Source organism: Dromiciops gliroides, chromosome 2 (assembly GCF_019393635.1).
Source record: "Dromiciops gliroides isolate mDroGli1 chromosome 2, mDroGli1.pri, whole genome shotgun sequence".
Classification (NCBI taxonomy): domain Eukaryota; kingdom Metazoa; phylum Chordata; class Mammalia; order Microbiotheria; family Microbiotheriidae; genus Dromiciops; species Dromiciops gliroides.
This window is the reverse complement of record NC_057862.1, coordinates 71,535,479-71,549,675: the sequence shown is the minus strand read 5'-3', so window position 1 is coordinate 71,549,675 and position 14,197 is coordinate 71,535,479. Positions and strand designations below refer to the sequence as shown.

General features: G+C 38.2%; 1 protein-coding gene across 1 annotated transcript in view; it reads right to left on the bottom strand.

The window, feature by feature from the left end:
- WDFY4 (WDFY family member 4) overlaps positions 1 to 13,269 on the bottom strand; it is a 346,483-nt gene extending 333,214 nt beyond the window's left edge. The window contains 2 exon segments of the mRNA XM_043980868.1: positions 11,737 to 11,994; positions 13,201 to 13,269. Coding sequence (XP_043836803.1) covers positions 11,737 to 11,973 — 237 coding nt within the window. The 5' untranslated portion in view covers positions 11,974 to 11,994; positions 13,201 to 13,269.
- Positions 13,270 to 14,197: the final 928 nt, after the last annotated feature.

The following is a 14,197-nucleotide window of genomic DNA, read 5'->3' as shown; positions in this document are numbered from 1 at the left end:
TTATGTGGGCTTGTTAAGAATACATTACATTTTTAATGAACTTGCCAATGGTCCAGTCACTTGGAAAAAAGATGGGAACAGTGAGTGTGAGCTAATGGTGCTGGTAATCAGGGGATCTTTGCTCACATTATAAGGAGTGTTATTTTAAATAGGTAAATATATCATGATGTGAAAGTCCTCTAAATATGCTAGAGATAAGTAACATGATTTACTATGAATGATATTTCACTTGCCTTGAGTTCTGGTGAGCTGTGTAATTCTTTCAAGTTACTATACACTAAAAGTCCTCAGTATCATATATGCCAATTAAGAAATCATAATGGGGGCAACTAGGTGGCGTAGTGGATAGAGCATCGGCCCTGGAGTCAGGAGGACCTGACTTCAAATCTGGCCTCAGACACTTACTAGCTGTGTGACCCTGGGCAAGTCACTTAACCTCAATTGCCTCACTAAAAAGAAGAAGAAGAAGAAGAAGAAGAAGAAGAAGAAGAAGTTATAATGCCTTTTTCTAAGATCTACATTTTAGTTAGATTATTTGTTGATTCTTTGTCTCTGTGCATCTGAAAAATATAAAATGTGATCATTTTATTTCTTTCTGATAGGATGAGATGTCTGGGTTTTTTTCTTATTTTCTATTGTATGGGCTCTGCATGTCTTAACCCATCCTTCCATGAAACATGTCTAAAATAAGTTTACCAGAAGACAGAATGTGATAGAACAAAGGAAACTCCCAAAGTGCTCAAAACACTGAAACAATTCTTTTATCTAGTCATAATTCCCAACATTCCATCTTTCCTTCTGCCTTACAATTCCTAGTTTTGTTCTTCATCCTCACCATGACCTTCAATCACACTAGCCCTTTGGGTGGTTTTTCCCCAGGTCATGACCCCTGCACTGGCTATCCTGTCCTCCCTTCCTTTTCCTGATTCTTGTTTTAACTGTTCAGTCATTTTAACTCAACCATATGTTCTATACTTGGATACTTCCACCTTTGTCATTTTACCCACAATGCTTTGCCAAACTTCAATCTTGGATTTCTTTCACCATCTACTATTTGTTCATGTACTGCTGACCAGTACTGGAGAAAATCATGAAACTGCTGACTGGACGTGCTATAAATTTATGTTACTTTACCTCCTCCTGGCTCTAAGTATTGCAAGGCAATCTTTTGCTCTTCCTTAATTGATTCAACATCCTATTCACAACATTGGTTGTTCCAAACACTCAAGTCTTCCATAGCAACCTGCCTTCTCACAGCTAAGGATTTTGCCAAACATTTCAGTGACAAAATTGAGTCCATTCATCTGGAGTGCCCTCTTTTCTCACCCCTCCTTATCTCACATCACTCAGACATTTTTCTCCACTATCTTCTCCTTCAACCCTGTCTCACATGAAGACATCACCCTTCCCTGCCTTTGTGAAGACCAGCCCCTTCAAATGCACTTTTGATTCAGTCTTTTCCAAACATTTCCAAAAGGTTCTCTCTCTGTCTCCATGTTTGTGTATCTGTGTGTGTCTCTCTCTATCTCTGTGTCTCTGTCTCTCTCTGTCTCTCTCTCTGTCTCTGTCTTTGTCTCTCTCTCTTTCTCTCTGTCTCTCTCCTTTCTTTGTCCTGTCTGTCTGTCTGTCTGTCTGTCTGTCTGTCTGTCTGTCTGTCTCTCTCTCTCTCTCTCTCTCTCTCTCTCTCTCTCTCTCTCTCTCTCTCTCTCTCTCCTTTCTTTGTCCTGTCTCTCTCTCTTTCTCTCGGTGTGTGTTTCTGCCTTTGCCTTTCCCTGTCTCTCTGTTGCTGTCTGTCTCTTTCTCTCTCATACTCTCTTGCTCTCTCATCTTTAATCTCTATGTACTAGTCTACTAACTCCTTCCCCACTGTCTATAAACTTGCCCATATCCCTCCCCAATCAGATTATGATCTCCAAACTGCCAGATCTAATGGATTTTGTTCTATTCTCATCCTTTATGATTCTCTATCTGCAACCTCTGACACTGATGATCCCTTTCTCCTCCTGGATACTCTCTCCTCTCAAAATTATTATAGCATTGATCTCTCAAAGTTCTCCTCCTACATATCTGACCACTTTTTAGTGTCCTTTGCTCAATCTTCATCCAGGTCTCATTCACTATCTTTTAGAATCTCCCAAGGGTTCTCTTCCATTCTCCGTCTATACTATTATGTTTGGTGAGCTCATCAGCTTCCATGGGTTCAATTATCATCTCTATGCTGATTCTCAGATCTGTATGTCCAGCCCTCTTCTCTCTCTTGGGCTCTAGTTTTATATCATCAATTAACTTTTGGAGATCTCAAACCAGATGTTCAGGAGGCATCTCACACTCAGCATGTCCTAAAAAGAATTCATTCTCTTTTCTCCAAAACCAACTTTCACATTACTTTCAAAAGTACCACCATTCTCCCAGTTGCTGAGGCTGACAACTTCAGGGTCATCCTAAATTCCTCACTCATGCCCACCCACATCGATCTAAGGTCAAGTATTGTCATTTCTACCTTCATGACATCTCTCATATAAATTCTTTTCTCTAAACTCCTCACACAGTTACAAACCTGGTGCATGCCCTTATCACCTGATACCTAGACAACTGAAATAGCCTTCTAACTTAAAGATTCTTAACTTTTTTGTGTCATGGACACTTTTGGCAATCTAGTAAAGACTATGGACACGTAAGAATAATTTTAATGCATAAAATAAAATGTAGAGGATTACAAAAAATATACATTTAAATAAAGGCATAGTTTTACCCAGGCAAGTTCAGAGACCACCTGAAATTTCCCCATGAACCCCAGATGAAGAACTGCATTCTATCTGGTGTCCTTTCAGGAAGTCTTTCTTTACTCCAATCCATCCTCCACTGCCAAAGTGACCTTCCAAAAGAACAATCTTACTTGTCACACACACACACACACACACACACACACACACACACTCAATCAGGTCCAATGGCTCCTTATTTATTGCCTTCTGAATCAATTATAAAACCATGGGCTTGACTTTTAAAGCCTTTTATCATCTGTCCCCTTCCTACCTTTTAGTCTTCTTATACTTTGCCCTGCACTAATCCAGCTACACATGCCTCTTTGTTGATCCTCCCATGCCACTCCATCTTGATACCTATGCCTTGGAAATGAATGGCTGTTTCCAATGCCTAGAATCCCTTCCTTCCTCACCTCTGGGTCACGTATTCCCTAGCTTCTTTCAAAACTTAGTTCAGATTCCAAATTCTGCAAGAGGTCTTTTCAGGTCCTCCACTTTTCCCTCCAACTTCCACACTCTTTGCTGCTAGTGCCTTCCTCATTGAGATTACCTTCCATTTGCACTGTGTGTGTGTATGTGTGTGTGTGTGTGTGTGTATCTTCTATGTTCATAGTTATTGTCAGGCTGTCTCCCCCATTAGAATGTGAGATCTTTGTGATTAGAGACCCTGTTTTTGCTTTTCACTGTGTCCCCAACATTTAACAAATTATCTAAGACACAGAAGGTGTGTGATAAATATTTGTTGTCTGACTAAAAAAACAAAAGTAAACCTTCTCCTTATAAACCCATACTGTAAGTGACCAACAGCTCAGTTCCCTTTATGGTATTTATCAATTGATTTTGTAATGTTTCTCTGTTTTTCCCCCAGTGAATCTTACAGATATAGAAACTAAATATATAGGTCTATAGAGTTATGGTATTATTCTTTTCCCCTTTTTACTATATAGACACTGAATAAGCTTTTGTCCACTTCTTTAAAGTACTTTGAAAACATGAAGTGTGAATAAGGGCTACTTATTTAATGACTGAGATTTGTTTTAAAAAACAGGTAAGGAAACTGGAGGCTTAGTCACAGAGCCAAGGATTAAATTTATATGTGAGAGAGAGAGAGATTACACACACACACACACACACACACACACACACACACACACACATATATATATATATATATACACATATCTAGTGTGCATTTACATATAGATGTGGACATGCATATGTATATACATATACATGTGCATTTTCACATATATACATGTGCATATATACATATACCACAGCCATTATTTATATATAATTAAATTAAATTAAATTAAAGTATTTATAAATACTCCATATCAGGCACTAAGATAAGTGCTGAGGATAAAAAAGATAATAAATGGTTCTGTCCCTGCCTTGAAGAAACTAATATTGGCTTAAGGGGGTAAGTGTAGGAGAGAGGCAACATGTACACAGGTAACAATATAAAACATACACAATTATTTCAAATAAATTTTCAGAGAATATAATCCCCAATTCTGGGGATCAGGGAAGACACACAAACATTTACATATATAGTATAATGTTTAGAGATCTGAATTCAAAACATTAACTTGAACTTGAATTTGAACCTGGGTTCAAGTCCCACTTCTTATATCTACTGGTTGCGACTTAATCTCCTGTTGAGCTAGGTGATGCTTTAAGAGTATGTCACAGAGAGAATGCCAACCTGCTTTGGTAAAAGAGCTTTCCTCATGAGAGTGTTTCTCATACCAATAAAATCATAGATCTAGTCCCAGACCTATAAATGCACACACAGACAGCATGTAAATACTACATGCCATGTGTACATACATTCATGTACACAGACAGAGACAGATTTCGAATGGCTAAAAAGCTTTTCACTGTGCAAGTAATCATCATTTGGAACAAACATAAAACCTGGAAAAAATCAAACCCTAGAGGAAAAAAGGCCGAATCTTCTGACTCAAAAGTTCCTTGTGAAAATTGCTTTTCTTTCCATTTCTGAGAACTCTGCTGTGATATTTTTTCTAACAAACACTATTGCCCACTCCATGCACTTGCAAACCCCTCAAAGACCAATTTACAGTAGGTTGACTCAGGAGTATTTGCAGCAGCTAGTGAGCAGTGGGATTGTAAAAGGCACGATACAATAACGTAAACTGGGCCACTGTGAGTTGAACAGTAATTGTAAATTGAGCCAGCTTCTCCCTGGACACAAATTCCTTCCTGGGAGCATGTTGGGCACTTCTGGAAGCTGCATTAACTCTTTGAGGCCACAAGGGTACCATTTTGTACACTGAAACAATCATTTATCAGATGGTACCCTCGAGGACTGAAAGAGTTAATGTAGTTTCCAAAAAGGCCTAATTTGCCCCCAAAGAGGAGCTTATGTGCTGGGAAAATGTGGTTTAATACTTCTTAGAACTTCTCTTTACTGACATTATCTAAGTTATACTGGGATGCCTTCTGAGGCTGCATGCTGATTCCTTGCAGGGAAACTAAGAAATGAAATTAGATGTCCAAGGAAGTCAGGAGGGATATGAGGAAGATCTTGGGATGTGAGAAAGTAAAGAAAGGAATTCTAGCTCTGGATAACCGAATATACCAACGTAATGGCATGGTAATGACTGTGACATCACCATATCATTGCCTGTTTCCTGACGTTTTCATCTTCAAGCGTCCTCTAAATATATGCATGAAGAAGGGGACTAGACCTGTGATTCTTCTGATGCAGGGACCTGCTGGATAAGGAAACTACCAACATGGGTCAGCTCCTTCTCTGCAACTCTATCTTAGAAAGTCAACTGGAGCCCTGAGAGGTTGTAATGACTTACCCAGGGTCATACAGCCAGTATGCCTACAAGGTGAGACTTGAACCCAAGTCTTATTGCTTTGAATTCAGATCTCTATCCACTATGCTATGTATGCAAGACAGAGATCTTTGTGGCTTGGAGGTCACCTCTCTAATAACTATTCCAAACTGCCTCTATATGAATATAATCATAAAATAATAAAGTGTTAGAGTTGGAGGGGACTTTCAAGATGCATTTGGAAAAATTTGATCTCGTTTTAAAATCTGTTTCTGTGACTCACTACATGTGTGACCTTGTGTAAGTCACATATCTGTAATATGAAAGAAGTTGAGCTAGATAATCTGGAAAGGTCCCCTCCCATGTTAACTCTTTGGTCCTACGATCATCCAACGAGCTAATCTAATTCCTGCTCTGTGGCAGATGAGGAAACTCAGTGTCAATGAGCATAAGAATCATCTGGCTTAGCTCTGACACTAAGTGGCTGTGTGACCTTGATTAATTAGTGGGGGGACTGGGACTAGAACCTGGGACTGTTGTCTTCTGGGTCAGTATTCTTTCCACTTTACTCAAGGTCTTCATCTCCTCATCTAGAAAAATGAGGAAGTGGGGAAAGGGTCATCTTAGGGTGAACTAAATGATATCTGAAGTCCCTGCTAGCTCTAAATCTAGGATTGTATGACCACACTGGGTGGTCTAGGTATCATTTTACTCATCCTCACCATCATCCTCCCTGGAGTAAATAGCACTATTGTCCCTACAGTATGTAAAGGAGGAGCCCAAAGTATAGCAGTGCCTTAGGTTAGGAAATGCTTTGTCTCATTTAATCAAAGGGTTGTAGATTTGATTATCAGCATTACTATTATTAGCTAGCATTTATATAGTGCTTTAAGGTCTGCAAAGTGCTTTACATATGTAATTTCATTTGATCCTCACCAACAACCCTGTGAGGTAGATGGCTACTACTATTCTTATTTCACAAATGGGGAAATGAAGGCAGGGAGAGGTTAAGTTATTTGCCCAGATCACACTGCTGGTAAGAGTCTGAAGCAGGATTTAAACTCCGGTCCTCTTAATTCCATATCCAACACTGTGCTAAATTTAGAGCTAAGGAATGTGAGGCCAAGAGAGGAACTTTAATCCAGGGTGTCAGACTCCAGGTCCAGTGCTCTTTCTACTCTATCTTTAATAGAAAAATACTGTGTAAACATCCAAGCAGATGTCATAATAACTAAATCACACTGTCTCCATATAGGGGATAACCATGGAATATGAGACTGGTTTTGCAAGCCACACAAACTTTACAGTAATACTTTCTATTTTGGTCTTCCTCTAAAACTCTCATCTGATATGGTGGAATGGTGATGCTGGGGCAAGTTCTGGCAGTTCCTCCCCACCTAGAATGGCTTTAGACACAAGTCTAGAGATGGAATGTTATCTGAAACTCAGACTAGCTAAGTCCAGGTATACCTCTGTCTAGAAGATTTACCATCAGATAATGAATTCCTTTGGCTACAATAAACCATGATGACTGGTTTCTATGGCACAGAATCATTGAATCATGTATTTAGAGTCAGAAGGAATCTTAAAGATCAAGTCAACCCCATGCATTTTATAGACAAAGAAACAGGCATTCAGAGGACAGGAGAGTGATTGGCTTAAGCTTATATAAGTACTAAAGTAACAAAATAGATTTGAAGCTGTATCCTTTGACTAAAACTCCAGAATTCTTACCACTATAAAATATTACCAGAGAAAGAGAGAGAATGAGAGACACAGAGACAGACAGAGAGAGGCAGAGAGAAATCATAGGCTTCATCAATGGAATGAGTGCCAATACCAGTGAAATCATGGATCTCTGAAATATTATTGAGAAGGAAAATATTGTGAAGGAAACAATGTGGTTCATTGAATAGGACACTGACTCAGGAATTGGTGGACTTGATTTCAAATTCAGGCTCTAATGGTTACTGTGTGATCTTGGGAAAGTCACTTAGCTTCCCTGGGACTCAGTGTCCTTATCTATAAACTAAAGGAGTTGAAGTAGATGGCCTCTGAGCTCTCTTCCAATTTTATGTCTATGATTCATCACTGCCCCCCTTAATACTGGTAATTTAATGATTACAGGTGTTTATTTGGCATTACAAGATAAATATGCAACATTTTATAGTATAACCTGCTGAACTTAGCATGTCGATATGATATATTTTTACATGCTCCATGACTACTGCAAATTGGCATTTTTGAGACCAATGGCAAAGAACTATTCGACTCCTATATTGCCTCTTTTTGTTTGTTTTTCCTATCAAAGAGAATGATATTTCAGAGTGAAATACAGTAAGAAAAATGGGGATCAAGGAACTTAAATCCAATACAAATGAGGAGAAAATAAGAAGGCACCAGTTTCACTTGATGAGTACTAACTAACCTAGCTTTATAAAATATGCCAGGATATTTAAGAAATAAACAAAGGAAAGATGCTACAGAGATGGACACAGACAAATGTTGTATCCATTTGCAGAAGGGGGAGAAGGTGGATTCGTTGAATAATATATTGATAAGTAAATAATACATTGATCCTGACCTCTGAGTAAAATTCAAAAACAATAAATTCAATGTCTGGCTTGTGAGTACTTAACTTATGCAATTATGCAGATCCAGTATATCAGGATTTCTGGAAGGTATTTAACCATTGTCCCATGATAGCCTTTGATCTACACAAAGAGATATGGATTAGATCATTGCTGTTGTCCCATTGTTTTCAGTTGTATATGACTCTTTGTGACCCCATTTGGGGTTTTCTTGACAAAGATATTGGAGTGGTTTGCCATTTCCTTCTCCAGCTCATTTTACAGATGAAGAAACTGAGGCACATAGGGTCAAATGACTTATTTAGGACAACACAGCTATTAAGTGTCTGAAGCTGAATTTGAACTCTAGAAAGTAAGTCTTCCTGACTCCAGGCCTGGTAGTCTATGCACTGTACCACCTAGCTATCTGACATATGGGTTGGGTAATAGTGCAATTTGATGGATTCCTAACTGGCTAAATGAAGAGGCCCAAAGAATGCTGCATAATATCATTTAAGGGGTTTGGCATCCCACAGGGCTCTCTCCCTCAAGCCTCTTTTATTCAACATTTTTATCAATGCTTTGTATATAGATGTAAATGGCACGATTACCAAATTTTCAGTTAACACAAAGCGAAAAGACATATTGAATATGATAGATGACAGAATCGAGTCCTAGCTACAGTTGAAGATACACTAGCTAAAGCGTCAGAGAACCTAGACTGACATCCCACTTCTGACACTTATTACCAGAGTGACCTTGGGCAAATCACTTAACTTTCTTGGTCCTTGCTTTTCCTATATGTAGAATAAAGGTTTGTATTAAATGGCCTCTTAGGTCCCTCCTAATTCTTGATGTATTATTTTATGAAAGATAAGGTAAATCTAACAAATGAAATGTCCAAATATTCAACATTCAAGTAAATAAATATTCAAAAACCAATAGTTACAAGATGAGGGAGACAGGTTAGACATTATTTCATATTAAAAAGAGCTAGATTTTAGGGGACTCTTTACCGGTTTACAGGTCTCAAAGTAGAGAATTGTCCAAAAATGGAATACCCATCATCTCAGAGGTCCTCGAGGCAAGGATGGGTGACAACTTTTTTGGAAATGTTGTAGAGGGGAGTCATAATTCAGGTGAGTTTTGGAATATACAACTCCTAAAGTCCCATCCAAAGCCCCTAAAATGTATTTAACAGTGTAGCATTCACACACATGCTCCATAGCATAGCCACTCTTCTCTGATGACATGATTCCTATGACTTCAGACTGCCTTAGGAAAGAAAAATGAAGGGAAGGGGGCAGAGACAATAAACCATTAAAAAAAGAATGGATAAAAAATCATCAACTTTCTATCACTAATTGGTTTCCCCTAAGTTTCAAAACCTTGCCCAAAGCCTTATAGAGACATCTATTCTGGGGGTGGGGTGGAGAGGAGAAGACACAGTGAAAAGTGAGAAAAGGCCTTAAAAATAGAATGTTTACTATTTGGATTGTCAGTGTGGAACAATACCAGAAAACAGGAACATATTTTCTACAGAAATAGTCAAAGTATGAATATTTGTCATTTTGAGAAAGTGACATGAACAGATAAACTATTCTTAGAATCCTGAGTGAATAGCCAGAAAACAATTTTAAATATTGGATCATTTATAAACTAGCATGAAAGCAGAAGGAGAGCTAAGAGTGATAGCTGTAGCTGAGGCAGTATCTGTCTCCAAAAATGACCAGTTATTTCGAGGGGAAAAGGGGTATTTTTGTGGAAAATAGTCATCACAGTTGTTTTGCACTATATAGACAACTAATAGTTTTATTAAATTATTTTTGACTCATCACCTTGGCATCAACAGTCTTTGAAACTAGCTGCTGAAACCAAAATGATGACTGTGAATTCAGACCTCAAAAATAGAAATATCTCTTCCTGAAGTGCAGCCAAAAAAGGAAGAAATTTCAAATTATGAATATAATGGGAATTTCTTTGGTGAGATGATGAAGGTTGATTGAGGTCACCCACCTCCCCAAACTTCATGGAGGAAACACATTGCCAGTGTAAACAGCCAAAGATGGATGTGGTGTATTTACAAACTGTGACAACCTAGGTCTACCTTTTCACTTACTCTGTTTGTAATTGTAATTAATATTGTAGGAAGACAAGAGTTTTCACTTGCAAAAGCACCAATAAAGCATGAAATCACCTAGGCTTAGCTCTTTTCTTTTGTGAGGCAATTGGGGTTAAGTGACTATGTGCTATCCCATTTCTTAGGACCATGAAAAAAAGAGGTGGCAGAGGAAGAAGTAGGGAATATTATTACTTCCTGTATGCATTTTTTTGTTTTGTTTTTGTTTTCTGCAGGGTAATGGGGGTTAAGTGACTTGCCCAGGGTCATACAGCTAGTAAGTGTCAAGTGTGTGAGGCCGGATTTGAACTCAGGTACTCCTGAATCCAGGGCCAGTGCTTTACCCACTGCGCCACCTAGCTGCCCTCTCCTATATGCATTTTTAAAAAAACATTGAGGTTTTTTTTCATTTTTAAGTATTAACCAACTGTATCATATAAGAAGACTAAGTGTGGACTATCTTTCAGTCCCCTGATATCCCAAACCAGACCATCAGAAAAAAATGTTCATAAAACAAAATACAGATATCTATTTCATAAGGTAATTTGTATTTGATGTGTTATGGATATATCAGTGATTTTGGAAATTGGTATCTGAGTTTGTAGATTCTTTTTCGGCTTCAGTTTTGTTTTGTTTTGTTTTGTGAGGCAGTTGGAGTTAAGTGACTTGCCCAGGGTCACACAGCTAGTAAGTGTTAAGTGTCTGAGGCCGGATTTGAACTCAGGTCCTCCTGAATCCAAGGCCAGTGCTCTATTCACTGCGCCATCTAGCTGCCCCTCGGCTTCAGTGTTTTTTTTTTCTGTGCCTCAGTTTTCTGACCTGTTAAAATGGAACAGTAGTCCAAATGTTTGCCCCTTGCTTACTTCTTAAATATTTTGAATAAAGATATTGATAAAGTAATTGTTATAAAGGGTTTAAAGCCATTCCACAAAGTAATGTTTATGGGATCATGGCATTTAGAACATATATGTCTATAATGCCAATTTTTATTATTATATATGAGTTCCAGAAACTGAATAACCTTTGGATGTTCAAATAAAATGGAGACAAAAGTTGAATTTTAATATATCTGTGGCTATCCTATACCGTGCCAGTTCTTAAGTGAAATTTTAACCAAAGTTTTTTACTAAACGGGCTTTTCTGGTCAGGCACTAAAATGCTGGAAGATCCTCCCTCTGTCCTGATCCACTCAGCAACTCCTGTAGTCAACTCTGTATTTTAATAGTACCTGAGCTCTAAAGTGCTTTATATCTAAGTCCATGGCTTTCCAATAACAACCCTCAAATCAATACTCAGACAAAAGGTTGACATAAAAAGATACATTTTAGAGCATTCCAGGAAGGTGAGCATCCTTGATGGATGGCATATATGTATCCTGGGGACGACAGCTCTCAGAAATTACCTTTGTGTCTTTTTCTAAACCTGTATCAGTACCCCACTCATCCAATTCCAAAAATAAGAACACCGACCTTCAGGAACAGAGGGAGAAGCCTCAACAAAGTCCCCTGCTGGTTCTCTGGGTTGAGGAAAGGGGCTGCCTGTGCATATTCCAGAAACTGCCTCTCTAGCATCTCCCACAGAACAGTGGGGCATTGGGGATGCCCAGCCTGGAGGAGTTCAGGCCGCAAAAGATCCCCAGGGCTTGCTTCTTCATCTGTCTGGTTAGGCACATCTTCTTGCTCCTTTGAGAAGTCTTCTTTGTCCATGTTTCAGTCCAAGTGGCCTATCTTGAGGAAAAAAATATATGTTACCATCTTGTCACAGGATTTCCTGGCTTTTACCTTCAGGAATTTCTGAAAGGTATAGTAGTCCCTCAATATGACACTAGGCATGTATTACCCCCAATTACATGAGATTAAACAGTTAAGATAGCTGGGAAAAGAACAGAATCAATAAATATTATATTGATAAATTTATAAATCCATGTCTTAAACTTTAGCTTCCTTCTTTTCATAGTCTTAGTTTGGAACTAATATACTCACTCACTCTATGATAGCCCACCCTTCTCAGATTCAAAGCCATCTGGTCCCTCTGACCTCCAAGGAAATCTTCACTAGATAATTAACTTGAAGGGAAGCTTTGCAAAAATGCACAAAGGAGACATTTAAGTCATGTTGTATAGAATAATCTAAAGGCATAAAGATCAAAAGCTATAAAGAGTCAAAGGTAAACATTGTTTTTGGAATCCTGGAGTAGGAGTAGGGATAGGGACAAGACCTGTGATTTCATTGGAAAGGAAATTTCCTGGTTAGGAAACTTCCAGCAATTCAGGTGGGTAGTTTCTCTGCAACACATAGTTTTAAAGAGCTGCCTAGGTAACTAAGCAATGTCGCAAAGCCAATATGTCATATGTGGGACTTGAACCATGTCATTCTGGCTTTCCATGCAGCTCTCTGTCCACTACATTATCCTGCCTCAAGAGCAACTTGATATAACTTGCAGTGTGGGAGAGTGGGGGAGATAATCTAGGAATGAGGATGGTCTAAATTCATAGAAATTAAAGATAGGATGCTCTTCTAAATGGAGGAGGCAGGAAGAGGGAGTATCACCTAAACAATATGACTCTCAATACATACCTTTACTCTATAATCAACAACTGTATCCTTATAAGCTAAGTAAACCTATTCTTTTATGGCCCTTGCTTCAGGACAATCATCTGTGCCATTCTGATATCTTGGCTTAGGACAGTTCCTGAGTCTCCTAGGAGAATCATCCCTCTTCCCTCAAATTGTTTTTCCTTCTACAAAACCTTGTAGTCTCTTGATTGTGGATGTATGGACATGAATGTGTGTATATGTGTGTATGTGTATAATATATAATATAATATTATATGAGTATCTATACATAAAATATAATATATAGAGATGCACATAGTGCCACAGTGAAGAGAGTGCTGAATTTGAGTCAGAGAGAAAACTAGGTTCAAGTCCTACCTCAAAATCTTACTTGCTAGGTCATCCAGGACAAGTCAACTATCTTCTCTGAACATTCATGTGCTCATCTGTAAAATGGGAATAATAGCATCTAGTTCTCAAGGAGGTTGTATGAATCAAATGAGAGAACATACATATGGCAAGTGTCAGCTAGTATACACATGTATGTATATGTGTATATACAAATACATACATATACATAGTGTCTCAAAAGTCTTAGTACAGTTTTTTGAAACTTAAAACCAAACACACTATATAATTCTAATGATCTAAGAATTCAGGTATGCATATATACACACATACATATGTATGTTTAATATATTTATGCATATACAAAAATAGATTTATGTATATATTAATGTCTTATATAAAAACACATATGCCAGAAATATGTATATATAAAGATATATAATTTATATACATATTGTGTTTATACACAATCTTCAGTCAATCCTCAACTTTCATGGGGGTAACATTCCTAGAAAGTGGTACAAAAGTAAACAACTCAAATGTTGACACATTGAACCTATGGGGTTAGGTTCTCATGGTCACTAGAAATGATCACCAGAGATTGTTAAAAAAAAAATATATATATATATATATACACTTTTCTGCATACAATTCTTCATAACAAAACATTAATTCTCTAAATATTCACCTTTCCTAACACAGTAACCACGAAATAGCCAATAGAATGCAGGAGAAAGGAGAGACAAAGTGGAACAAGAGAAGGGGAAGGCACCATGATGTCAGAAAAACTCTGAGGTTAAAAGGGGAAAGTGACAGCCTACCATCTTTAATCTCCCTCTTGATTCCTTGGTTGAACTGTTTCCTAAAGAACAGCACATGCCTGGGGATGAGTCTCGGTCCCATATGGGCTCAAAACTGCAACCCAGCCATGATTTTCCACACAGTGCCAGTACACTCAGGAGCCTACAGGGGGAGAGGGTAAGCTCACTGGGCAGCATGAGCACCATTGAGAAGGCATCATCTTATT